The 27,917-nt window shown below is 42.2% G+C and overlaps 2 protein-coding genes across 2 annotated transcripts in view; one reads left to right on the forward strand and one right to left on the reverse strand.

Annotated features, from left to right (window-relative positions):
- LOC308089679 (uncharacterized protein) overlaps positions 1–27,917 on the reverse strand; it is a 496,849-nt gene that overhangs the window by 397,713 nt on the left and 71,219 nt on the right. The window lies entirely within an intron of this gene.
- Positions 16,318–27,740, forward strand: pamr1a (peptidase domain containing associated with muscle regeneration 1a; the record flags this gene model as incomplete). Its single annotated transcript, XM_080423949.1, has 10 exons — positions 16,318–16,450; positions 17,346–17,471; positions 18,742–18,856; positions 19,387–19,604; positions 21,003–21,212; positions 21,807–22,001; positions 23,082–23,148; positions 24,156–24,391; positions 25,536–25,888; positions 27,171–27,740. The coding sequence occupies 10 exons, from the start codon at positions 16,318–16,320 to the stop codon at positions 27,738–27,740; spliced, it is 2,223 nt and encodes a 740-aa protein (XP_080280075.1).

The raw sequence follows: 27,917 nt of genomic DNA on the forward strand, positions 1-27,917 counted from the left end.
CCACGCCCTTGTCTCTGGTCCCAATTGGAAGAGGCCGGTCTCCGACGGTGGTCTGTACAGGGGGCAGGTGTTAATGATGTGTTCGGCAGACTGCTCAGGCTCGCCACACTCGCATGCTGCACTGTCTGCCAAGCCCCACTTCTTCATAGCTGATTTGAACAACCCGATCTCCAGAGATATACGTATCATTGCACGGATCCAGTGCACTTCATTCCGTGGATAGTCGCCTCGGAACCCCCAAATTGCGTGCATATGTACGGCGCTCCCTTTGTGACAAAACCATTTCGGAGGCGCGCAGTCACAGGCGAACTGTCACCCTGTGAAGGACCACCGAGGGAGCTAAGGCGACCGAGTTGCCGTCCTGAACGGTGTGACGTTCGCCTGTGCCTACTCAGCGCCGTTTGAGTTATGTACCGATAGGCACAGAATCGTAAATTTTGTTGTGGGGACTGCTCTGCTTCCGGGTTTTTCCGGGTTGCGACTGGTTACGCCCACCGTGGGACTCGCCGTACATATGCACGCAATTTCGGGGTTTCTAGGCGACTATCCACGGAATGAAGTGCACTCGTTCCGTGCAATGTTACGGTAATCTCTGGAGATCAGGCTGGATTTGAAGCAGCCGACTCCAGTGCGTAGGCGGTTCAGTAGGGTCCATTGCCGGCGCGGTAGGTCCTCTCCTTCAACACCACCTCCCGGGTCCCAGATGTAACTGTGGATACGGGAGGGCCCAGCAGACCCCCAACTCCTGCTTCCAGGATGCCGCCATCCGAGCACTTGTGGACAAGTCCTCCGGGATGGAGCGGAGCATCTCTTGTGCCGCCTTGTTGTAAGGGTGGCGGGACTCTAGGCTCTATTTCCACAGTAGTGTTGTGCAGGATGTGCCAGTCATGTATCTGGGCTTTCCTTGCTAGCTTAATGGTTGCAGCCTCTCGTCGGAGGCCGGCCGGGGCAATTCCTGCAAGGACTGGCAGGTAGGACACAGGAGTGGGCTTCAGGCAGCCTGTTATGATTCGGAGGGAGGTGTTGATTATGGTGTCTACCTTTTTGACATGTGGGCTCCTCCTACACCACAGTATTCAGCTACAGAGAAGACCAGTCATCCCTCCTCACTGCTGACTCACTCTGACTTGACCTCACATACAGTGTGAACACCTTCTTTTGTTGCCTTTGATCTCTGTTGGTGTCGGGTCCACCGTCTGCCTTCAAAAAGGTTCTTGGATGTGCGCGACTGCTTTGAAGCAGTGGTGGAAAAAGTACTCACAATTTTTACTTTGAGTAAAAGTATCAATACTGTAATTATAGAAATACTCTGTTACAGGTAAGAGTCCGGAATTCAAAATGTGCAAAAGTATTGGCATCCAAATGTACTAAAAGTACCAAAAGTAAGAGTACTCAGTATGCAGAATGTCCCATTTCACACGTTTTCAAATGTAAAACATGTATATATTTTGAAAATAGCAGATCTACAAGCTCACAATGCGTCGCATCGCGACGCATTGTGAGCTTGTAGATCGGCTATTTTAAAATGGCCTACATGTATGTAGGGCTGAAGTGGTTAATGTATGTTTAGTATATAATTCAAATCTACAAAGTAACTAGTATCTAAAGTTTTCACATAAGTGTAGAGGAGTAACAGTACAATATTTGCCTCTGAGATGTAGAGGAGTAGAAGTAAAAGTACTGAAAATAGGAAATACTCCAGTACAGTAAAAACACCTCAAAATTGTACTTAAGTACAGTACTTGAGTACAATGTACTTTTGTGACTTTACACCAGACACCACTGCTTTGAAGCTCCTGGAAGGTCCCCGGGACGGAGTGTTGGACCTGGGGTGACGGGGCACGCTCCGTTGCCATCCGCTGTCTGTGGAACTCACTTTGAACCCACATCAAAGCAGCCCCCACCCTCCCTCTTTTAAAAGCCCACTCAGAACACCTCATCAGACTGTCCTTCTCCACATAGTCCCTCTGCCGTTGGTTTACTGCTCTATTTTCACAGCTTTTAGTCTGCTTTGGTAGCCAGTATTTATTTTTTATTATATGGTTGACCCATTTTTGCTTTAATAAAGTTATTTGACATTTTTAAGTAGCTAGAAAAGTGCTCTATAAGTTTTATGTCTTATGTCTTATTATTATTATTATTATTATTATTATGATAATAAATGAACATAATTATTAACATCAACCATCAGAAACATGCCATAATCATGAAACTAATATGGCTGACTAACTAACTTTTGATTGCTGTCAGGCAGAAACCTTGTATATCTCCATATTTCATAAATGAATGCCCTACTTCATCAAGACAGTCGCACAAAAGTAGTGACACGTTGTGAGCTTGTAGATCGGCCACTAAAAATGATTTTAAGATAATATTTTTTCAAAAAGTAAAAAGTGAAGATTTCCACCTGACAGCAACGTTTTGCAGTTGTGTTAAATCATGAGATGGAAGAAATGTGTGCGTACAAATAGCCTCTCGCTAATGAGCACCTGAGGTCAAATCTAATGACAGAGCCGGTGTTCATGCTCTCCAGATGTGTGCTGTTTACTCCTTCACATTTAGATACATGTGTGAGTTGGCTACGTTTTTATTTTTGACAAACGCTAGGCTGAATGTTACCTGCTATCCCAATTGCTTTGTTGTTTTTTTGGCACTATTAACCATGTAGCCTACAATTTTTTTTCATCTTGTGCTTTGTAGATAAGGTAAAAGTGGCTGCTTGCATTGCCTTGACTCATATTAAGATGTGACACACACACACACACACACGCACACACACACACACACGCACACACACACACACACACACACACACACACACACACACACACACACACACACACACGCATGCACTCGCGTGCACACACACACACACACACACACACACACACACACACACACACACACACACACACACACACACACACACACACACAATTTTGGTGGAACTAAAGTATAATCCTACTCGCATCAATAATGATAAACTGTATTTATTTAGCACTTTTCAACAGAAGTTTACAAAGTGCTTCACAACAAGAAAACAAACAAACAAAGAGTGTGGGGGGGGGCAAAACCCAGGCAGTTCAATTAAAGTAAAAAACAACATAAAAGAGGCAATACAATGACGTTTTCAAATAAACACAGAGTTGTCTAATCCTGGTTAAAAGCCATTCTGTAGAAATTAATTTTCAAAAGTGGCCATTGAGGTAGCCTGTCTAAACTTCCAAATTAAGTTTATTCCACAAAATATCAGCAAATGCTTTCAAGACCACCGCCTACTGTAGAGAACTTTAACGGATTCAATCCGGGAACGCATCTGTGTAATTTTTGATGTATTTGGCTATTCAAAAAATAGCAGATATACAAGCTTGTAGATCTGCTATTTTTGGAAAAACATTTGTGCAAATCTTTGAATATAATTTATATATTTTCAAAGTGAACATTTGTAATTCAAGTATTTGCTTCCGGGGATTCTACAAAATAATGTCTTCTGAATCCTAACCGTTCTCTGAAAAACGTACTGTATGTTGCTATGATATCAGTGGTGCTCAAACCTTTTCATGTCAAGGACCCCCAAAATGAGCCTGGTAAAGCCCCTCCCTCCGGAAAATCTCATTTACTTTTGATTTCAGGAAGGAGTCTGGCATGAGGGCTTATTTGGCTTTTTGTCGCCGTCCACCAAGTGGACGAGCCTATCAGCGTCCTTAGCCTGGTAAAGCCCATCGTTCTGTGATTGACAGCGAAAGTTGGCCAATCAGGTGGCGAATTCGAGTGAACCCGAATGGATCCGAGTGCAGCCGACCAAAATGGAACGGCATCCATTGTTTTCTCTGCGCTGTTTTCGTCTCCCTTTTAAAACTTCAAAACGCTCTCTAACTTTTTTTTTGAGGCACGGAATTTACTTTTAAGATATTGTTCGGATATCATTTAGTTGTTTAACTTCATATATGTGGTCAATTAATCATGACAGAGGCTATTTAAAATTAAAAATTCAGAGAACCGGCAGGGGCGGGCAGTGACACGCATGTATCTGAATAAGGCAACCCATTTTGGGCATGGCCCTTTCAAAAGTCCCGTTTTGTCACATTAGTCTGGAGGTGGTAAAAAAACGGACTGCTGATTGGCTGAAGGGGAACAACTGCTGATTGGCTGAAGGGGTTGTCAGTCAACGGTATTACTCCCACCCAACTCCAGTCCACTGTCAAAAACACACACAGGTTCTCATGCCAGACTCCTTCCTGAAATCAAATTGAAATTAGATTTTACGGAGGGAGGGGCTTTACCAGGCTACCCCAAAATGATATGTATTTGGCCGCCATATGAGCTTCTATCAAGGGCGCCGATACTGTGGGTACCTCGGGGCTAAAGCACCCACTGTGGGTGAGGTGCTGGTCAAAAATTTAAAAAAAATGTTTTTTTCCCCCGCCACTGGCACACATGCACGCGCGCTGCGTGCTTGTGTGCCAGGTTGGGCACCCACTAGAGCTTACAAATATCGGCGCCCCTGGCTTCTATATATTCTATATATCTGCTATCTTTGAATAGCCAAAGAAATCTAAAATAACATGGATGCATGCCGGTTTGAATGGGTTAATGTGAGGTGATGCTGCTAAAACCTAGATAGATCATCACATGGGTCATAAAACAGGTTTTCTTTTCCCCATGAGGAATGGTGTCATACACTGGAACAAGCTGTATGATGACTAGAAGCCTATTATATGAGTCTCTTTAATGATGAGCCTCTTTAATGATGTCTCATTAAAGAGGTGGTGCCATGGTTTTGCACTTTTTCTGTTTTTCATGTGTCTATGAGGTTGATAGAACTTCATTAAGCCCCCTGGTGGTGTTTTTATGGTGTTTTATGTCTTCTCTGACTATTTTGAGTTTCTACCTGGAGGCTGAAACCTTGAGGGTCAAACGTGCCAATAGAGAAACAAGGCTTTAGTGATATAGTAAAAAATATACCCTCCCCCTCATTATCATAACACAACAGGTGTGGGCATGAGGAGGAGGGACTAGGACAGGTGGGTGGTGCTAAGGTGGTGGAGGAGGTGCTAAGGTGAGAACCAGGTATACTTAATGAACTGGAGGTGTGTCCACATAAAAACATAATTTTAACACTTTCTGTACACTTTTTTGAAAAAAATCTTCCTCCTAGTATAACCATAATACCTGATGATTATGTTTTAGGGGGGGAAAAAATCACTGAAAATCACGGCACCCCGTCTTTAAAGAAAACACTTCCACAATCCAAATTCTCGCTGATAAGATGACATTTCCAATCCACAATAATGTAGCCTACTTTAGGCCTAAGTGGCAAGTTACAAGTTAATACTTAACATGTGCATATTGTAATTCTAGACCAGCATTGTTTTCTGATTAGGACCTGAAAAAAAAATCTGACCACTTAACTTAAAGGGATAGTTCACCCCCAAAATGTCTTTTTTTTTTATCGATTACACACCCCATGGAGACTTGAATTCATTGAGATTTTTTTTGTTTTCGTCGCATTCCTATGCCAATAATTTGATGACCGGTGGCGTCTCCGGTAGGAGACTCAAAGTGTCAACTTTGAGTCTCCTACCGGAGACATTATAGCATCTTTCCGCCGGTCATCAAATTATTGTCTCAGGAATGCGACAAAAACAAAAACATCTCCATGAATTCAAGGCTTCATGGGGTGTGTAATTGATAGAAAATAAGTCATATTTTGGGTGAACTATCCCTTTAACTGTTAAATCCATGCACATACGCTCTTAAAATGCAGAGGATGCGTTCAGTTTTATGTACAAATGTACTTTGGCCAGTTACACCAACAACAACTAAACGGGACACAACAATAATCATTATTTATTTATCTTGGAACCATGGAAACTCCCTAGTTGACACGTTAGGTAATGGAAAACAACTGTGTTCTTTTGAAAATGCAGGCGTTGCATAGAGAGAGAGAGCCAGTCTGAATCCATGGCTCTGGGCAAACACACAGAAAGCACACAGTCATAAACATATTGCGTATAGGCTCCATCAAACACACATCTGCTGGGAGCTCTGTATAACGTAAAGCCCTTTGACAGCCAGCATGGGGAAGGTGACAAAGCGAATAAAATCCAAACATGCAGAAACTACTGTTAACCCGTTAATACCTGGAACGCATCTGTGTTAACCACTTTAACCGTTATTTTATATGTTGGGCTATTCAAAAATAGCAGATCTACAAGCTTGTAGATCTGCATGTCCTACCAGGGAAACTCTCCCCTGTCAGGTGATAAGAAGGTCAGACAGCTCTCATTCATTGAAGGAGGCATGAGCTCGGCCCTGGCCTCCCTAGGTTGGCAGAGGGAGTGTAGTGCCCAGGATTACATAGACAATTGGCACTGGGTGTAAAAAATGGGTTTACAAAATCGTGGGATAAAAATAAAAAATTATCTGCATTTTTCTTTTAATCGTGAAGATTTGTGAAAATCTTTGAATATATCATATATTTTTTTTAAAGTGAGCATTTGTGACTCAAATCTTTGCTTCTGGGGGGGGGGGGGGTCCCTGGAACAACTTATTTTTGGGATTGGGGGTCCGCGGCCAAATTCATATCATTATGGGGGCCCTTGACATGAAAAAAATTCAGAACCACTGATTATAGCAACATACGTTTTTTTTTTTTTTTTTTTCAAATCCCCAGAAGCAAAGATTTTAATAAATGTTCGCTTCAAATATATATTATATCCAAAGATTTGCAAAAAAAAAATGCAGATCTACAATTTGTGCCGCACTATATATGAGCTTGTATATCTGCTATTTTTGAATAGCCAAAGTATGAGATAAGATTTTAAAGTGTTTCAAATCTAAAATGACCCAATGCTTTCCCGGTCTTAAAGGGTTAAGTGCTGGCACGGGACTGGAGTGCTGTTTTTTTTTAAGTGAGTGGAAACAATTCATTCAGCTCGCTGTGATCCGTACAAAAGCCGCAAAACCTGATTGCACTTTTGTTCCAAATTCAAAGCTCTCTCTCCCTGACATCCTATCTGGCAACGGATGGGAAAATATTCCTCCGGAATTCCATTGCCTCCCGTCACTGTTTTTCCCATTTAACGGGACCGGTCCGGGGCCGTTATATTGCCCTGAAATGCACTTTCCACAGCCTGGTCCAGGTCCAGCGAGGCTTTCCCCCCATGGTACCAGAGGAGGAGGAGGAGGAGGAGGAGGAGGAGGAGGAGGGGTCTACACACAACTACAGAAGAGATTATTACAGCTGCTGCTGCTGCTGCAGCATGTGCTCTGCATGCTCTCAGCGCAAAGGTTAACGTCTATGTCAGACGGCATGGGCGGACGCAGGGAGGAAAGAGTTAAATATCTCCATCCTTTAAACTTAGAATTGAATCATCCGTCCACAGCTGCATCACTCCAATAAGAAGACACGGACAGACAGAAAGGCAAGCATACAGTGCTGTACCGGTTACTGTGTTTTCAGAGACTTTTGTTTAACCTCAGAGAAGTCACAACTTAAAGGTTTGTTTTTCTCTTAACCACAATGTTAAAGGGATAGTTCACAGAAAAGGATTAGTCACCCCATGGACACTTAATTTCATGGATATTTTTTAGTTTTTGTGGCATTCCTAAGCCAATAATTGTCCGGTAAGCAGCTGGTCCGGTAGGAGACACAAAGGAGACTCTTTGTGTCTCCTACCGGAACCACTGCCGCTCATCAAATTATTGGCTTAGAATGCGACAAAAACACAAAAAAATATCCATGAATTCAAGTCTCCACGAGGTGACTAATCCATAGCAAAAAAAGTCATTTTGGGGGTGAACTATCCCTTTAATAATGTAATTTTGATAGCATGTTATTTGAACAGATCCTATAGGTTCATTGTTTACCTAGTAGTATCCTAGTTTCAATGTACATATTCATATTTTTGATAGACTGTGATCCTATAGTTTCCTGAGGCACTACACTGTCTCTCTGCATGTGATGTACGTATGTGATTACCTTTCCTTATTGTGGACAAGAGGGTCTGCTTCTAAATGCCTAGATTGTAGTTTTAACCGTAATGATAACTGTAAAGGCTTGGTTTGCCAACGTGTTCATAACGTTATTATATGCCATCTGGCACACAACACAGCAGCATGGCACTGATGCCCACTTCCCTGGACCACAGACCGGCCTGCCTTCTCCTGATGGTCTGCCTCGGCCTAACGGCCTGGCCACTCGGTAAGTAAAGCACTTGATGAATCATCATCATGGGAGGCAGTGGTTCTCAGACTGGTCCTTGAGAGGGTCGCAAATCAGTGTTGATTTTGTTCGACTAAAACTACGAGGAAACAATTTCGTCGACCTTTTTTCACAGACGAAAATTTGATAAAAACTACGATGACTAAAACTAGACTACATTTATTGACAATTTCGTCAACAAATAAAAACTATACTGAAATATCAGTGAGGGACGAGTGGAGAAGAGATCCAGTAGAACTAAAAGACAAGACATTTTATGTTTGGTTGCGCTCGGGTGTTGCGCTCTGAAAATAGCAGATCTACAAGCTCGCAATGCGTCGCGCTGCGACGCGTTGCGAGCTTGTAGATCGGCTATTTTCAGCATGCAACCAAGTATGAAATCAGCTACTACGACGCCAAAATACATTTTAGTCGACTAAATCAACTGTAGATTTAGGGCCCTATTCCCAGGGACATTTGAACAAACCACTAATTAGGGATTTCGGACTAGGCAAGAGGCGTTTCCCCGCAAAATTCGGTATTCTATGGCACCCCCCTCACCCGCCAAACACCTGAGCTACCCGTTACATTATGCATAGGTGTGGTTTGGGCGTTACAATGATAAAACCAATCACCGTGCCAGAAGCCATTGCCTTTAAGAGAAGACTGCGCTAGCCGTCATCCCGATCCAATATATGCTCTAGCCTATCTACCTGTCTGCACTGTTGCCTGGTCTGATTATTATAAGCCACATTGGGCTTGTTTTCCTTCTTTTTTTTTTTTATCCAAATACATTTTTATATTAATTTGTAGCCTATTGTGTTCACAATAAGCTTGTCATATTAGTCAGATCCGGAATAGTATATGAAAGCCATTTAAAATATGTATACTATTGGTACACACTGGCTGCTCCCAAATAATTAATTACATCATGTTGCGACAACGCTCCTACGTGGTACACAGACAAACAGTAGCACATGGGTATAATAAATTGGACAGTTTTAGGAAAGGTCTATAGCCTATGTACTCACGTTGGCTGTTATCGTTCTATTTCCACCGTTCTAATGGATTCCAGGGGTGTGTAAACATCTCTGAAGTTGCTCCATAGTTTCCTCTGAAGTGACGCAGTTAAAGTTAACTTACATCCATATTGTCCCCGTTATCTTTCATCATCCACCTTTGTTCAGTAATCCCGAACAGAGCTAAACTTTAAGTTTACATCAATCAAAGCCTCTCAAACCCAGACACATTGCTGCGATGCGTATGTGCGTCGCCTACCCAAAATAACAGACATACAAGCTATCAACGGCGCTGCGTCATGTCGTGTCGACAGCCTACAGATCTGTTATTTTGGACAGCATACAATGAGGCGCGCGCGCGCGCCACGGAGTAGCCTATCACTAAACCAAAAACATTACATTACGTGGTCAACAACATACTAGACATGTAACTTGCTTGGAGCTTTTAATGCAGTGGTTCTCAACCTGTGGGTCGAGACCACAATGGAGCACCCAATGCCTGGCGAGCTTGTAGATCTGCTATTTTCACAATATTTATCTGTGGAACCGAGTCAAACAAAATGGGGGGGTCCCCAGTTCAAATATGGTTATTTTGGGGGGTCATGAACGTAGCGTTTACGCGGGGAATATAATAATAATATAGGCTAATTATATAATATAGGCTATAATATAATATTCACCCGTGACCCGCAGCATGGGTTTAATGAGACAGCAGCCAAAATGAAAATCACACTATGATCCGATCATCTTATAAAAAATGTAAGTGCTTAAGATTTTAGCCCAAACCCAACGGGACCCGACCCGGCCCGTCGGCACCGGCTGAGCCGGGTCTAAGTTTTTTTTACATCCAAATAAATTCACATATTAATTAATTTGTAGCGTAGGCTATTGTGTTCACAATAAGCAACTTGTCATATTAGTCAGATCCCCAAGAGTATATGAAAGCCATTTAAAATAGTTATATATTCCTACACAGCTGATGCCAAATAATTAATCAACAGGGCAGCGCAACGCTAAAGTAGCCTAGGTCAAATCAATCACTGTCTTGTCATGACGCAGCAGTAGAGAGCTCCCTTTAAAGTTTAAACCATAACATGACATAAATAATGGATCTTCAGAACTTTCTTCATGTCTTTTTCACCTCAAAATAAATGTTGGATTATTTCTTCAAATGAAAGCACAGGCAGCGGCCAGAAGGTAACATTTGATGTGATTTCTCCATTGCAAAAATGATTACGGTTATTCTATGAAACATATATTTCATAGAATAACCATAATCATTTTTAAAATGGTTATGGGGCAGTGTATATATTTATATAGCCCTATTTGCTCCAAGCTGTTTTTTAAATAAAATATAGACTGTTAGGGTAGAATGACTCCTGTTCTTAACGAATTACCAAGATTTAATGAGAAATAAGGCTTCTTTAGAAAAATGACTGACGGGCTGGGCTGGGTCTAATTTGTCAATTATTAGTCGAGCCAGGCTGAAATATTTAGGGGATATGAAAGCTCTAGTTAGTAGTTTGAAGTGCTCATGTGGCCTTAGAGTTGCTTCTTTTTGTTTTCATAGACCTGCGGACTGCGGTTGCTTATTTCTCTCCAAGGCTGGCAACACGGCTCATGGTCCAACGCACAAAGCCATTGTAGTGTCTGTGTGCACTTGACGGGTGATTTTATAAACCAGCGGGTGCTTCTAGAATCCACTATCCCCCGTCCCCAAGCCGTACCCATGTGTGTCTGTAGAATTGCAATGTGGGGGATATAGCAACAACACGCCCACGGGCACACCTCCACGCGCAAATAACGGCGTCGGCATAATGGTGACGGGTAGAGCAGGTGCTAGAATAACCTATTGGGGCGGCGCAGGTCCATTATCCCGATTTAACGGGGAATTTTTGGCCTGAGAATGGGGCCCTTAGTCTCACGGGTGCTATGCTATTTCCCTCTACACCAAATCACCACATCGTAGATCGGCTATTTTCACAGAATGTTCGCCTCCCCAGAATTGCGACGCTATAGGGTTCACTGTCAGGGGAAACTTTGTACGTCCAAAATAATAACATAAATAATAACATAAAACATAGCAGATCTACAAGCTCACAACGTGTCGTTGTGAGCTTGTAGATCTGCTATTCACTATATTTTTTGTGCCACACTCTCGTATAATGAAGTAGGTCATTAATTTACAAAAATACATAAAAAGTTGAAATATGGAGATATCACAGAGTATACTTAGTCCATGGCTATTTAAAAAATTGCAGATGTACAAGCTTTGTCACTTTGTGCCGCGCTGCAGCTTATACATCTGCTATTTTTTTATATCTTGAAAGTGTGAGAACTACTGATTTAGAAGGTATTCGTAGGATCGGCCTCAGGTCTTAATGAGTTAAGCTATGGATTGCTAAAGATCCACCACACCGTGTTAACGATACTTCCCTTAGAGAAACTTACATCTGATAAGGCTTTTTAAAGACGTGGCAACCATTCATAAATGTAGTGGACACTTCCAGGTTGAGTACACGTCTGGAATGTGTTGGACCCTGTGCGGTACCTCGGCCTGTCACAATAATTACATAATCGTCTAATCGCAATTACTTGAGATAATTGCAATAGCTTTTGGCACAATCCTTCACAATTGTTTTCCATGTTGAAAACTTTTCACACATTTTCAAATATTAAAAAAGCAGAATCTACAGCAGATCTACAAGCTTACAACGTGTCCTGTACCTTTAGTGTTGTGTTTTCTTAGTTTTTAATTGTTGAGTTTTGATGTTGTAGTACTTTTGTTTCTGTCTGTGTTTCAGTATTGTTAAGGGTGGTTCTGAATGTTACATGTCACAAAAACGAGGTTCATTCTGAGCAGAATAGATGTTGATACATGATCCTGTGTACTGTGGCTTGAACCTAATACATTTTTTTTTTTTTTTAAACACAAGGTTTCTGCACAACTGCCACAATTTAGTTTAACAATGTAGTCCACCCCCAAAAGGAATTTATTCCCTGTATCAATTACTCAGCCCATAAAGCCTTGGATTCCTGATTCAGTATTCCAATACTTGATGAATTGAAATAGTAGGAGGCCAAGCTTAAACGGATAGTTCACAAAGGAGACACTTACCGGAACCACTGCCGGTCATCAAATTATTGTCTTAGGAATGCGACAAAAGCAAAAAAAAAATATCCAGGAATTCAAGTCTCCATGGGGTGACTAATCGGTAGGAAAAAAAAGTCATTTTGGGGGTGAAATATCCCTTTAACAAGAGCAATACTACGTTCAAAGCATTCGCTGGACATTAGTTGTCCTCCCTATAGATAACACCGTCAGTGAGAGTTGTTTTGGAGATCAGGAATAAGACTAAATGAAATATGAAGAAAATCCCCATAAATTCATGGGGCTTCATTGGGTGAGTAATTGATGGAAAAAGCATTATTTTACACTTCGGCTATTCAAAAATAGCAGATATGCAAGCTCGCAGCGCGGCACCGAGTGCCGCGCTACGAGCTTGTAGATCTGCTATTTTTGAAAAATCGAGAAAATGTGTGCAAATTAATATATTTATATTATTTTAAAGCGAACATTTTTAACCCAACTCTTTGCTTCCGGGGGTCCCTGGAACAAAATATTTTGAGATGGGGGTCCGCGGCCAAATACATATCATTTTGGGGGTCCTTGACATGACAAATGTTTGAGAACCACTGATATAGAAACATACGTTTTTCAGAAAACTGTTAGGATTTAGAAGACATTAATAAGAATCGCCTCAGGTTTAATGGGTTAAGGCATTGCTCTTTGAAACTGTATCTTTATGAGGTGGATTAGGTTCTGTGTGATGCTTTCAGCATCATGCTCACCGACTAATCAGATAACAAGCTGATCTCCGTCTTCTGACTTGACAAGCGACGGGGTGTTTAAAACAAACCTGTTCTTTTAGTTTTTTTACCGTGCTTGAACCATTCAAACCGGAAAAGCATCATGTGTCATTTTGGATTTGAGCTATATTAATATACTCACGCATCAGCTCAGCTTATGGACTAAACAATTAGAAGGTTTTGTTTTGTGCATTTGGTTCAGTAGAGAAAACTACGAACCGCAAATATAAATCACACTTTAATTTCTACGAGGCAGGATTTAATCTGTAAAACAAAACAAATGATTTTACACTTTTCTGGGGAACTGCAGGGAGCCCTAGACCCCACTGGTCCACTACATACGTATACTTTATTTATTAGATCACATCTGCATAGAAATACATTTTATTTACCCTGTGTGTGCGTGCGAGTGTGTGTGTGTGTGTGTGTGTGTGTGTGTGTGTGTGTGTGTGTGTGTGTGTGTGTGTGTGTGTGTGTGTGTGTGCGTGTGCGTGCGTGCGTGCGAGTGTGTGCGTGTGCATACCTTTCATAGAGAACTGGTGTTTTTTTCAGTGTGCTCATGGAAAAGTAGGCTAAAGCCATCACCTCAACTGGCCTGAGTTTTTAGAACACTGTAAATCCTACAACACTGTCTGTGAGAGCCAGCTAGTAAATTGCTTAACTTGTTCCTAAACGTTTAGTTTTAAGGTGTGAAACGCTCTGTGTAAGAGGAGAGGCAAAATAACATGTTAGGTAACATAACACTGAGAGAGAGAGAGAGAGAGAGAGAGAGAGAGAGAGAGAGAGAGAGAGAGAGAGAGAGAGAGAGAGAGAGAGAGAGAGAGAGAGAGAGAGGCACAGACACACGCACGCACGCACTCACGCACGCACGCACGCACGCACGCACGCACGCACGCACGCACGCACGCACGCACGCACGCACGCACGCACGCACGCACGCACGCACGCACGCACGCACGCACGCACGCACACACACGCACACGCACACGCACACACACAGATGTGTTGTTGCCCAAAGTTGGTCAGCTACAATGTCTTTGTCTGTCTGTCTGTCTGTCTGTCTGTCTGTCTGTCTGTCTGTCTGTCTGTCTGCCTGCCTGCCTGCCTGCCTGCCTGCCTGCCTGCCTGCCTGCCTGCCTGCCTGCCTGCCTGCCTGCCTGCCTGACTGCCTGCCTGACTGCCTGACTGTCTGTCTATCTGGTACTACTGCTCAAGTCCACCAAATGTAAAATTACGTTATAATGTAACGTTTGGGTTTTATGTGGAAACATAAAATCCAGACGTCCCAGCCTGGAGACTGGGTTGTTATGAAGTGAATCACCTCTGAGTCTGACTACTAATACTCTGTACTGTCTCAGAGGAGGCCTGTATCAATAAACCCATGCCTACCAATGACATCATCGATTGGGATTCCGAGCTAATAGAAACTACAGCCTTGCTTTATTCCTGGAAGGTTAGCAATGCTTCAATAGAGGTCATTGTTCTTGCATCAATAAAAATTAATGAAAACTAGAAAAAGTGCTCCTCGGAGCACAGGTCTCCGCCAGGTCAGGTAGGTTATTGTGGCCTCCTGGTGGCGCTATAATAGGCCAATGTGAAAAGGTAGGCATTTCTTCTTAGGCCTTGCACGGCAATCGGACACTGCATTCATGATTTGAGGCATTTTGTTCAAAACAATTGTTTTGCTAAATTAGACTGCTGGTGGCGCTATAACAGGCCAATGTTAAAAGGGTGACATTTGCTCCTCAACATAGTGTGAATGTGCGTGCAAAGTTTGACCGCAATCGGATGCTGCGTTCATGATTTGCGGCATTTTGTTCAAAACAAGCCACTACTGCAAACTTTAGATGTAAATTTTAGCCAATCAGGATGGAATATGAAAAATCAAACACATCCGTCTTGATCACATGACTATAGAGATCATGTGTACCGATTTGCGTGAAATGTGGATAAATCGGAAGGAGTAATATTAAAAAAATGGTTTTACATAAGTCGGCCACCTGGTGGCGCTATAAAAGGCAGATGTGAAAAATGCAGGGCAAGGGTTTTTCCTTGACCTCTAGGGAGTGCGCTTACAAAGTTTTACACAGATCGGTGCAGTTATAGGTAAAAACACGAATCGGCCTGTTATAGCGCCACCATGAGGCTGATTTGAAATTTTTCAATTGGCATTTCTTCCTCGGCATAATGGAAATGTACGTGCAAAATTTCAAGGTAATTGCACGCTGTGTTCATGATTTGAGGCATTTTGTTCAAAACGGAGCACTCCTGCAAACTTTGGAAGACATTTTTAGCCAATCAGGATGGAATATGAAAAATCTGAAAGACACGTTTCGTTTAATGACTATAGAGATACTGTGTACCGATTCGTGTGACGTTTGGACCAAATCTGTAGGATTACAGTAAATAAATGTGTTTTTCAAAAAGCGGCCTCCTGGTGGCGCTATAACAGGCCCATGTAAAAATGTTGGGGCAGAGTACCCAACATCATCAGAAGGCAGGTTTTGTCATTTCAAACAAGATTTATTTGTTGTCTCCGCCAGGCCGAAAGGCATGGCAAGAGACAACTTGTGCTTTTAACATGCTATCTTCATGTTGTGTTCGTCTCTATAGAGAGAGAGAGAGAGAGAGAGAGAGAGAGAGAGAGAGAGAGAGAGAGAGAGAGAGAGAGAGAGAGAGAGAGAGAGAGAGAGAGAGAGATTTTAACACAAATCTTGTATGTGGGTCCCTGGCACAGAATACTTTCAGATTGAGGTCTGCGCCCAAAAACCTGTTATTTTGAGGGTCCTTCACATGAAACAGTTTGAGAGCCAATGTGTAGACTTCCACATGGTATTATTGGTGCAATCACATACATCAAATGCAGAGAGACAGTATAGTGCCTCAGTAATCTAGGATCGCAGGTAAACCAATAACCTAGCATCAGTCTAAAGCAGGGCTACTCAACTTAAGATGGCTCAGGGGCCACTCAGCAAAATACCAAAAAAATCCAAGGGGCCGCAAGCTAAAAATGATATGTATAATTTTTATTGTGAGGAGGCTGTGGACATCATCAGAAGGCAGGTTTTGTCATTTCAAACAAGATTTATTTGTTGTCTCCGCCAGGCCGAAAGGCATGGCGAGAGAGTATGTTTTAACATGCTATCTTCATGTTGTGTTCGTCTCTATATAGAGTCTGGAGCGTGGGGCCAGGACAGCTGTCCCAGCTCAGAGTGGAGCGTGATGTGTCGGCCATGTTGTGAGTACCAGCTGATCCAGTGCAGGTGTCCCGCCCAACCGGGGGTCCAGGTGGGCTACACCGTGCCATGCTGCCGCAACGCCCTGGACCAGTGTGACCCTTGTATCATACACCCAGGTATCATACACACTTTAATGACTTATAGGACCATTGTGACCCTTGTATCATACACCCAGGTATATACACACTTTAATGACTTATAGGACCAGTGTGACCCTTGTATCATACACCCAGGTATATACACACTTTAATGACTTATAGGACCATTGTGACCCTTGTATCATACACCCAGGTATATACACACTTTAATAACTTATAGGACCATTGTGACCCTTGTATCATACACCCAGGTATATACACACTTTAATAACTTATAGGACCAGTGTGACCCTTGTATCATACACCCAGGTATACACCAGTGTTGATTTTGTTGACTAAAACTATGACGAAAAATGTTTGTCGACTACCTTTTTTTCACTGAAGAAAACTAAGCTACGATGACTAAAATTAAGACTAAATATATTGACAATTTCGTCAACAAATAAAAACTAGTGGGGAAGAGATCCAGTACAACTAAAAGACATGTCATTTTATGTTTGGTTGCGCTCAGGTGTTGTGCTCTGAAAATAGCCGATCTACAAGCTCACAACGCGACGCGCTGCGTTGTGAGCTTGTAGATCGGCTAATGTTACAGACTGTATCAAATAGTGACTGACTATCATAAACGATACAGAGCCACCTCCCTGACAATATCGCAGAGACAGGGATCACAATTCTTATATGAGTTGATTCTGAGATGATCCAATGTTATTCTCCATAGAGAAATTACTTCCACGACCTCGTCAGGACTTCAGTACTCTATAACAATACCAACAGTAGTAGTACTATAACCATGTAAAATCGGACTTAGTTGTTGTAAATGTAGATTTATCAATATGTAAATCTGAATTGATAATTAATCAGCACTCTTTGTCTGTCCACTGTCTGTCTGTTTATCTGTCTGTCCCTGCAGGCTGCAGTCTGTTTGAAAACTGTAAAAGGTGTAACAATGGAACATGGAAATCCAACGATGACTTCTTTGTCAGAGGGACGTTCTGTAAGGAGTGTCGCCAGGGCTGGAGCGGAGGAGACTGCAAAAGTACTGTGGCATGTTTAGAAAGTTTGGTGAATGGCTTTTTGTTTAAGGTGCTGTACTTTTAGTGATACTTGTTTTGTTTCAAACTGAACGTTTTTGGATAAGAAGTTAGAGCTCTATATTCAAGAAAAAAAACAACAATACAAAATAGTAGCAGATCTACAAGCTCACAAGGTGTCACTTTGTACCACGTTATAAGCTCGTAGATCTGCTATTTTCACTACTTCTTGAACATATATATATATATATTTTTGGGGAAATGATTAGTTTTCCCTTTTATTGTCTCCGCCAGGCCGAAAGGCATGGCGAGAGAGTATGTTTTACCCCCTGTCCGTCCGTCCGTGTGTCCGTGTGTCCGTGTGTCCATCTGTCTGTGAGCGGCTAATCTCCGGCACCGTTGGCCCGTTCACTGCGAAACTGTGCAAACACACTCCCTGGGTGCCAATTCAGAACCTCTGCTCCAAATTTTTCACATGGGCCGGTTATAGCGCCACCAGGAGGCCGATTTGTGCAAAACCAATTTCTTCATACTACTCCTACAGATTTTATCCAAACATCACGCAAATCGATACACAGTATCTCTATAGTCATGTGATCAACACGGATCTGTCTGATTTCCCCATATTCCATCCTCATTGGCTAAGGTTGGCTTCCAAAGTTTGCAGAATTGGTCAGTTTTTAACAAAATGCCTAAACTATGCACATAGCTTGCGATTTCCGTGAAATTTCACACGTATAATCCCATTAGGCCGAGGAAGAAATGCCACCCTTTTCACATTGGCCTGTTATAGCGCCACCAGCAGGTCTAATTTAGCAAAACACATTTTTGCAACAAAATGCCTCAAATCATGAATTCAGTGTCCGATTGCCCTGAAAGGCCTAAGAATAAATGGCACCCTCTTCACATTGGCCTACTATAGTGCCACCAGGAGGTCACAATAACTTACCTGACCTGGCGGAGACCTGTGCTCCGAGGAGCACTTTTTCTAGTTTATGAAATACTTTTGAAAACTGTTGGAATTGTTTTTAATTGATGAAAAGTTTTGATGTTTTTGTTGAAACCCTTTTAAATCTTTTGAAATATATATAGTTTTAAATAAAAAAGGGTATATTTTACCTTGCGCACACACGCACGCACGCACCCACGCACGCACCCACACATGCACACACACACACGACCCATAACAAATTGGTCCGTGGTGCAATACACCTTCCATTGCATTAAAAATATTTACAAACTAAGTGTAAATGTTTGCATTTGTCTTGTGATCAGCATGTGGAGGAGTCCTTCAGCGGGCCCATGGAACTGTGGCGCTGGAAAGCTACCCGACCAACGCCCGCTGTGAATGGAGAGTGCACGTGAACCCTGGACACAACATTGAGCTGAGGTGGGACCTTCTTTTCCTCACGGTTGAGCTTTTGGTACAAGACCTTCAGAACAGTTCAGTGACCAGTTTCACCACTTGAGCCCTATTGCATCAGCTATTTCCAAAAATAATCTTGAAAGCAAGCCCAAATAAGCAGCTACACTTCAGAAACAAGCCCAAATAAGCAACTACACTTCAGAAACAAGCCCAAACAAAAGCAACCCGCAACTATGAATATTTACAAGCGACTGTACAGGAAAACAAGCCCAAAGTCGCTTGTAATAAGCTGACCTGGCAACACTGGCAGGCTCTTGCAGACCAGCGCTGCAGACTACTGCCGCCTCCTGTGGAGAGTTATGTCATCTGATTTCCTTAACGCATGCGCACAACAATGTGCCGTCCCCGTCACCCGGCAGTTTGTGCTGAACTAAATGCCAACTTTTGCCAACAGACTGCCAGTCTGTTGTGGTCTGTTGAAGTCTGAAGTAGTCTATTTGGTGGAGAGTCACCTTAACACTACATTGAACTGATTCTAGTTGGTTCCCTGGCAGGTTCTCTAGTCTCAGTCTGGAGTCTGACCACCGCTGTGGCTACGACTACGTTGAGGTGCGTGACGGGGACAGTCTGAGCTCTCCGGTCTTGGGCCGGTTCTGTGGGTCAGAGCTTCCTCCTCCAGCCTGGACCACGGGGAACACGCTCCACATCCTCTTCATCTCAGACGGTTACACCAACCTGGACGGCTTTGGTCTCACCTTCCAGCAGAGTTCAGGCAGGTATACCGCGTATTCATTTTGGGAATGACGTGTTTGTCTTCAATTATTTGTACAGATTTTTTTTTTAATTGTGAAAGGTTTGGCACCTAGTGATTCCTGTTTGGACCCTCCTGTAGGTTATGACATGCCAATAATAGATGCTAGTCCTTGTGGTTAGTATGCACATGGCTTAATATAATATCAGTAACAGTTACGTTAGTCATGATATGTGTCAGCTGTAGTGTAGATCAGCTATTTTCACTATTGTATTGTATGCTTCAGTTGCTTCAGTTGTTTATTTGTTGATGTATTGAAAAAAGTGCTTCTGGATGATTTGATTAATCGTAAAAGGAAGTTATTGATAGAATAATCTCTAAGGAAATGCTCTCTAGAGCCTCTCTTACACTTTGAACCACAAACCCAATTATTTACCTGGCTGGCATCACTATTCTCCATCACTTTCCTTCACATTATTCTGATCACACTCTCTACTCCCCCCCCCCCCTCCTGTCTGTGTGACCTCTGCAGAACAGTGTGTGATCCGTGTTAAATGGGATTACAGTACAAATTGCAAGGCTTTCCAAGCAAAAATGTTCTTTTGTCCTAAACACAGTGGTGGACAAGGAACTGAGTACATTTACTTGAATACTGTACTTAAAGGGCAAGACCACTTTGGTAGAGGTTTGGGTTGTGTAGTTACCTTGTCATGGTATAACTCCAAAGGTAGACAAGAAATCAAAACATATTGCTCCATTGATAAGAAATTGATATTTCAAAATATGCTCCTCATTGACTTACATTGTAACAAACAGTACTGGGTTTGGTGGTGTCCTATATTGTCTGAATAAAATGTGTTTGTGTTGGTTTATGTGCTGAAAGAGTGACTTTGAGAGCTGTTTCACTGTATAATGTAAGTCAATGAGGAGCATATTTTGAATTATCAATTTCTAATCAATGGAGCAATATTTTTTCTTGTCCACCTTTGGAGTTGCAAAGGTGGACAAGGTAACTACACAACCAAAACCTCTACAAAAGTGGTCCTGCCCTTTAAAAACTCCATTTTTGGAGTATTGTTTTGTATTTTACAAGCACATGACTTTCATTCAGTTACATTTCAAGTGTAGTTTTTAGACGCCACTGCATTTATAGGAAGGAACTCTTGGGACCCAAACTTATACAAATGCATGAAGAATTAACCACTATTTTCACTATTTATGAACATTTCTGATTTTATTTTTACACTTTTGGGGAAATGTTACCTTTGTCAATAAAGCAAAGCAATGATATAACAAAAAAGTACTTTGAAATGTGTACTTTTCAATACTTGAGTATTTACTTGAGTGGCCTATATACTACGTCCACCACAGCCTAGAAAAATTAAAACAATGTATATGTTTTTCCCCCCACTGCTCCAGCTGCCAAGAATGCAGAGTGTAAGCCTCCAGAGAAGCCAGTGCATGGGGATGTCCTGCCCGTATATGGGCCGGGGGCGGGGCTGGGGGCGGGGCACCGGCTCCTCTCTGTCAGCTATGTGTGCCAGCCCACCTTCACACTGATTGGTTCAGAGCAGAGGACATGTCTGCCCAACGCTACTTGGACTGGAACTGAACCCAAATGTGTTAAAGGTACGTTTCATGTGAAGGTTCCTACTTACTAGAGATGAGAGAGAAGCTGATGAACAGCAAAAAGACACGCACATCCCAGACCTGCTGGGCTGGGTGCTGGATCAGAAAAAGTTAAACAGTAAACAAGAATACAATTAAAAATAAAACAGTATTGCTGCCCCCAATGCAAATTTACTTGGTTTGTACTTAAAGCGATAGTTCACCCCCAACTGCTTTTTTTTGTTATCGATTAGTCACCCCATGGAGACTTGAAATCATGGATATTTTTCCGCTGGTCAACAAATTATTGGCTTAGGAATGCTAATCGATAGAAACATTTTTTGGGGGTGAACTATCCCTTTAAGCCTGATTTTTACTCCTCCCCTCTCCTCTCCTCTCCTCCCCTCCCCTCCCCTCCCCTCTCCTCTCCTCTCCTCTCCTCTCCTCTCCTCTCCTCTCCTCTCCTCTCCTCTCCTCTCCTCTCCTCTCCTCTCCTCTCCTCTCCTCTCCTCCCTTCCCCTCCCCTCCCCTCCTCTCCTCTCCTCTCCTCTCCTCTCCTCTCCTCTCCTCTCCTCTCCTCTCCTCTCCTCTCCTCTCCTCTCCTCTCCTCTCCAGCAGTAAGCAGAGGACACTGTGCTCCACCACCCAGAATCCCTCATGGTTATCATAAACGCGTAGTTGCCAGATCTGGTGTCAGCAGCAAAAAGATGGAGTTCTTCTGTAAAGGCTCCTACATCCTGAGTGGAAACCCCACCATTACCTGCCTGTCCAACGGCTCATGGAGCGGCAGACCACCCCAGTGTGTGAGAGGTAGGCTGCTGTGTTAAAAGGATCCCTGGCTAATAAGCCAAATATGCCTTAATACATTACAATTTCCCTATATAACTACAATTAAAAACACCTTAAATATTGTATTTATTTTATGAATAGTTCATATTTTACTCAATAGGGACAATGCCCGTGGCAAGTTGATGAGGTCATTTTTGTCCATGTGTGGTCCAGCAGTCCTATGGAATCTATGTGCGTGTGCTTATAGAAATGTATTCAAAGTATTGTTTTGATGCTCATATTAACCGTAGGAAGTATATCCTTTACCCAAGTAAAGGAACTACTCCAAATGTTTGTCAAATAAACCAGTGGTCTCTCATTGGTGGGCTGTGGACAGTTCAGAAACCTGCCTACCAGTGACATCACCGATGGGGATTCCAAGCTAATAAAAACAACCGTCTTTCTCTTCCTGTAAAGTTATTATGCTGAAATAGAAGCCATTGTTCTTCCGTAAAAAAAAGAAAAAGGAAATTCTTGTTTGAAATGATCAAACCTGCCTTCCCCATGATGACCGAAGAATGGGATCCCCACCGATGATGTCACTGGTAGGCAGGTTTATGCACAGTCCACAGCCCTCCTCTGAGAAACAGAGTGAGTATAGACAGAAACCGTGCCATCTTATTTATAATGATTGTTAGTGACGAGTGACTGACGACCAATTATATGAAGAATACATTTGAAAATGGATGAAGTGCTCCTTTAAGTGAACATAAACAGAGCTCAGAATTTGATGGTGATAACACATTGGTTCTCAAAGTGAATGGGGGTCAGGGGTCCTTGGGTGGGTTCCAGGGGGTCCCCAGAAAAAGTAGTTGATATAGCACCATGATCATTTTAACCACTTTATACATTGGCTATTCAAAAATAGCAGATCTATTATCTATATCTGCTATTTTTTAGAGAAAAAAAAGATGTATACTGTGTTTCAAAAATGTTTATACATATCAATTAATTTGGGGGTCCTTGGCACGATGAGAACTGCTGATGTATCAATGATCTGGATGATGTCATTGATGATGTCATTGATGATGTCATTGATGATGTCATTGGTGTGTCTCCCAGCTTGCAGAGAGCCCAAAGTATCACAGCTGGTGACACAGACGGTTCTGCAGCCACATCAAACATCAAAGTATGACACTATAATATTATCTTCATTTGAATTCTTTATCTAACTTTTTAAAACAATTACTGCTATAGGCCTACGTGACTTGTATTTTGTTTTGTTAAAAAGTTAAAGCCTCACTATGTAACTGTTTTTTGATGAATAAAATGTAATGTTGTCCAATATATGGTACAGTATGTTAATACATTATAACTTATGTAATTGGGGTGGTTGTACAGTATTTAGTCTACCTGCTCTTCTATTGAGACATATACTGTAGATCATGTCAAAGGTCATGTCTCACCTAGACACAGGATCTGACACAAAGTTTGACCTCATGGTCAAAATTCTATTTATCCCCTGAGCAAGCAGGCAGGCTCTATTAGCTCAATGGTATAAATGTCAGCACAGAAAACCAGGTTCAAATCCTGGGTAGAATTGTAAAGTTGCAGTGGTGTAAAGTAACTAAGTACATTTACTTATGTTAAATGTTGAGGTATTTGTACTTTACTTGAGTATTTCCAATTTCCAATACTTTTACTTCTACTCCACTACATCTCAGAGGCAAATATTGTACTTTTACTCCACTACAATTATTTGAAAACTTTAATTACTAGTTACTTTTCAGATATAAATTATTACATTATAAAACATACATTAACCACTTTAGCCCTATTTTAAACCTAGGCTATTTGAAAATAGCCGATGCGATGCGACGCGTTGTTAGCTTGTAGATCTGCTATTTTCAAATATTTAGTACTTTTACTTTTGATACTTTAAGTACACTTTGATGCCAAAGCTTTTGTACTTTTACTCAAGTACATTTTTAATTCTGGACTATTACTTGTAACAGCAGTATCGGTACTTTTACTTAAGTAAAGAATTTGAATACTTTTTCCACCACTGGAAAGTTGCATAGTGCTGCTTTAAAGCTCTTTATTTTGTAGTTATTGCTATAGACCCTTTGTTCAGTCTCTCCAGTTCTTTAATAAAATACACGTCTCTTACATTATAAGTCTCTTTTTTCCTCACAGGTCAGACGTGTCATCGGCGCATGACGTGCTGCCGTCCACGTTCAAGCTGTTCACGTCAGACAGGCACCCGAAAAGTGAGGACACACTTCTGCCGGTGCTCCCTCGTGGTTTCCACCACCTCCACACCAGCATCGAGTACAAGTGTTCCTCCTCTCTGTACCGACACAGCGGCAGCTCCACGCGCACCTGTCTGAAGAGCGGCAAGTGGACCGGCCGCCATGTGTCCTGTTCACCAGGTGGGGGCAGCAGAGGACCAGCTTGTTTTGATGTTTGGCTGTCTGTGTCTTTCTTTCACCTTGTAGTGGATGAAGGGGATTATCATCAGTGGTGGAAAAAGTGCTCAAATGTTTTACTTATGTAAAAGTATCAATACTGTAATGTAGAAGTACTCTGTTACAAGTAAGAGTCCGGAATTCAAAATCTACTTGATTAAAAGTACACACGTATTGGTATCAAAATGTACTTAAAGTACCAAAAGTAGAAAGTACTCATTACGGAGAATGTCCCTAAAAGCTCACAATCTGACGCATAGCTTGTACTTTTGTGTTTTTGTGTTTTTAATTTTTCAAATGGCCGAAATAAATGTAAATAGGGCTAAAGTGGCTAATGTATGTGTTGAAATAACTATCAAAATCTACAAAGTAACTAGTAACTAAAGTTTTCAAATAGTTGTAGTGGAGTAAAAGTAAAATATTTGCCTCTGAGATGTAGTGGAGTAGAAGTAAAAGTACTGAAAATTGGAAATATTCCAGTAAAGTAAAAAAATATACTTAAGTACAGTACTTGAGTACATGTAGTCAGTTACTTTACACCACTGTCTTTCACCTTGTAGTGGATAAAGGGGGATTATTACCATGGCTCTCTGACTATCTGGCAAAGACAATTTTTTTAATGAAAATTGGAGAAGATCAAATAATTCACTATTGCTCCATTATTCCACAGATGATATCTAATTATCATGTGATAACAATAAAACAAAGACAAAAACATTTGCAGATTTGCAATTTTCGCCATGCAACATGAAGTGTAAAATAGGGCTTACCAGCGGACTGGTAGGCAGCGGTTCCGGTAGGAGATACAAAGGAGACTCTTTGTGTCTCCTACCGGAACCGCTGCCGGTCATTAAATGAATGGCTTAGGAATGCGACAAAAACGAAAGAAATATCCATGTATCTAAGTCTCCATGGGGTGATTAATTGATAGGAAAAAAGTTTTTGGGGGTGAACTATCCCTTTAAGTGGGAAATGGTTTTCCAAGTTCAAGTTCCATTCATATAGGTTTCTTAATTTCATCATAAAATGCTATTATCTATTTTCTATTTTCATACTCTTTTTTTCTCTCTTTTTTTTCTCTCATCCCCTCCCCCACTATACCCCCCAGTGTGTGGCAAAGTTACCTCCTTCAACTCCCAGAATCCCTCTGGGACGAGCTGGCCGTGGCACGCCGCCATCTATGTCCGCCGTTCACCTGCCGCCGCCGGAGGTAATGCCCCGGGCGGCCAGCAGAGGTCGTCAGAGGACGAGGACGAGGACGAGGAGGAGGCAGCGTTGTGGCATCTGGTGTGCAGCGGCGCTCTGGTCACCCAGCGCAGCGTGCTGGTGGCAGCGCACTGCGTGATGGAGCTGGACACCCAGGGGCAGCGGCCGCTCCATCCGGACCACGTGAGGGTGGTGCTGGGGATGCAGCACAGGAACGCCTCCGAGGAGCGGGCCAGAGTCCTGCAACGCTTGATGGTACAATCAGAGTCAGAAGCAACTTTTTTTGTGTGTGTGTCACATCACTGGTTTACAGATGTAAGCCAGATGTAATCCAGTTTACAGATGTAAAACTATCTAACATTAGCCATGGAAGACCGGGAACGCATCCGTGTCATTTTAAAATGTCTTTGGGCTGTTCAAAAATAGCAGATCTACATTTAGATCTGCTCTTTTTGAAAAATCTTAAGCACTTGTGCAAATCTTTGAATGTATTGTTAAAGCGAACATTTGTAACTCAAACCTTTGCTTCTGGAGGGAACAACATATTTTACAAATGTTCGCTTTCAAAATATATTCAAAGATTTGACCACGTTTTCACGATTTATTTTCAAAAATAGCCAAAGAAATCTTTAAAATAACACAGATGCGTTCCCGGTCTTCATGGGTAAAATAGCAAATAGCATGTCAAAGACAACATAAAAAGATCAAGGTATCTACATAATATAGGCTACACATAGCATAAGACCAGCAGATACAGTATGTACAGCATAAGGTGTGAAAGTGGTAACACATTTGTTGGTTGATTGAATATTTTATTAGACGGAAATGCAAAACAGCACGAGTAGGCTATACAGTCAAACACTTGGTCTAAAAGGATAACACCAAAAAAGTCCTTGCGGTCTTGTTTCCATTGGGGTCCTATGTATTCACTTCATCAACATAACACCAAAATGAACACCAAAATGTGTTATCATAACATTAAAACACTGTGGGGTGGGGGTAATCTACATAGCAAAAGGTGTGTGGATGATTAGACATAAGGTGCAAAGAAAAACACACAGGGCAGAAACTTTACGGGTAAAACAGGGAAATCCACAGAGAGGAACATATCCACCTGAAGAGAGAGAGCAAGCACAGGAACTCCTGGGCCTAGCTCACACAGTTAAAACACTCATTGTATGGCTGCCTTATACCTTCCGTGAAGCATAAGGCCATTTCAATGCATTCAATTCAATTCAATTCAATTCAATTCAAAGGGCTTTATTGGCATGAGAAAACATACGTTTACATTCCCTATGGAAGTCACATGGTTTGATAAAGCTGACTTGCTTTGCCGCTGACTTGCTTTGCCGCTCTCTGGCTTTACCCCCGTTTTTTGGTGCTGTGGGAACCAACATACTCACTTCTTGAGTTTTCGGTTCAAGTCGTTATTGGTTAAAAAAAATATATATATATATATATATATATATATATATATATATATATGAATTAATCAGCCCTAGCTGAAACCTGTTTCTCTTATGTTTTGCTACTGCAGGTTTCAAGTATTTTGGTGCATCCGAATTTCAAGTCCATCCTGGACTCTGACCTCGCCATGCTCAAGCTACGAGACAAGGCCCGCGTCAGCCGGCAGGCGTCACCGGTCTGCTTACCCAGAATGCAAGGCGGCGAGGTGATGGCCACGGAGGCGTTCGCCGCCCGGTGGACGGTAGGACTCGGCGGCCCTACGGACGCGGGAGGCCACGGCGACTACACCGAAGTCGTCGAGGTGGCCGACTTTCTCCGGTGCGAACGAGAGTTTCCTCTGATAGGGACGGACGTGTCCATGCTCACCGACAACGTGCTGTGTCTCATCAGCAAACCTTCCACTCTCGACGTTCCTTGTCCCAACGTTATTCCCGGCATCACCGTCATACCGTACGTGGCTTCCCCCGTCGTCCTGTTAACGCCGAGTCAAATGGAGAAGTACAGAGACTCTGACATTGTGTGGGAACTGTTCGGTTTAGAGAGCGTCTTCCACGACCAGAAGAACTGCCACGGCCTCATGTACACCGGGCAGACACGGATACTGAACTTCAGAGACTGGATCGAGAAAAACATGAAATAGAATGTACAGTAGATAGTCGCTGTAGGGTGGAAACCTTGTAAGTTCAAAACTGTTACCTTCCAGAAAATGTAAAAAAAAAAGAGCCTGTGTTCCAGTGGATCCGTAGTTATCATTTAGTCATAAGGTCTTGTTAATACTTTTCATTGGTTAAATATTTATAAAACCCACAGACACACT

Source organism: Gymnoscopelus braueri (genome assembly GCF_963280865.1).
Source record: "Gymnoscopelus braueri genome assembly, chromosome: 1".
Classification (NCBI taxonomy): Eukaryota; Metazoa; Chordata; class Actinopteri; order Myctophiformes; family Myctophidae; genus Gymnoscopelus; species Gymnoscopelus braueri.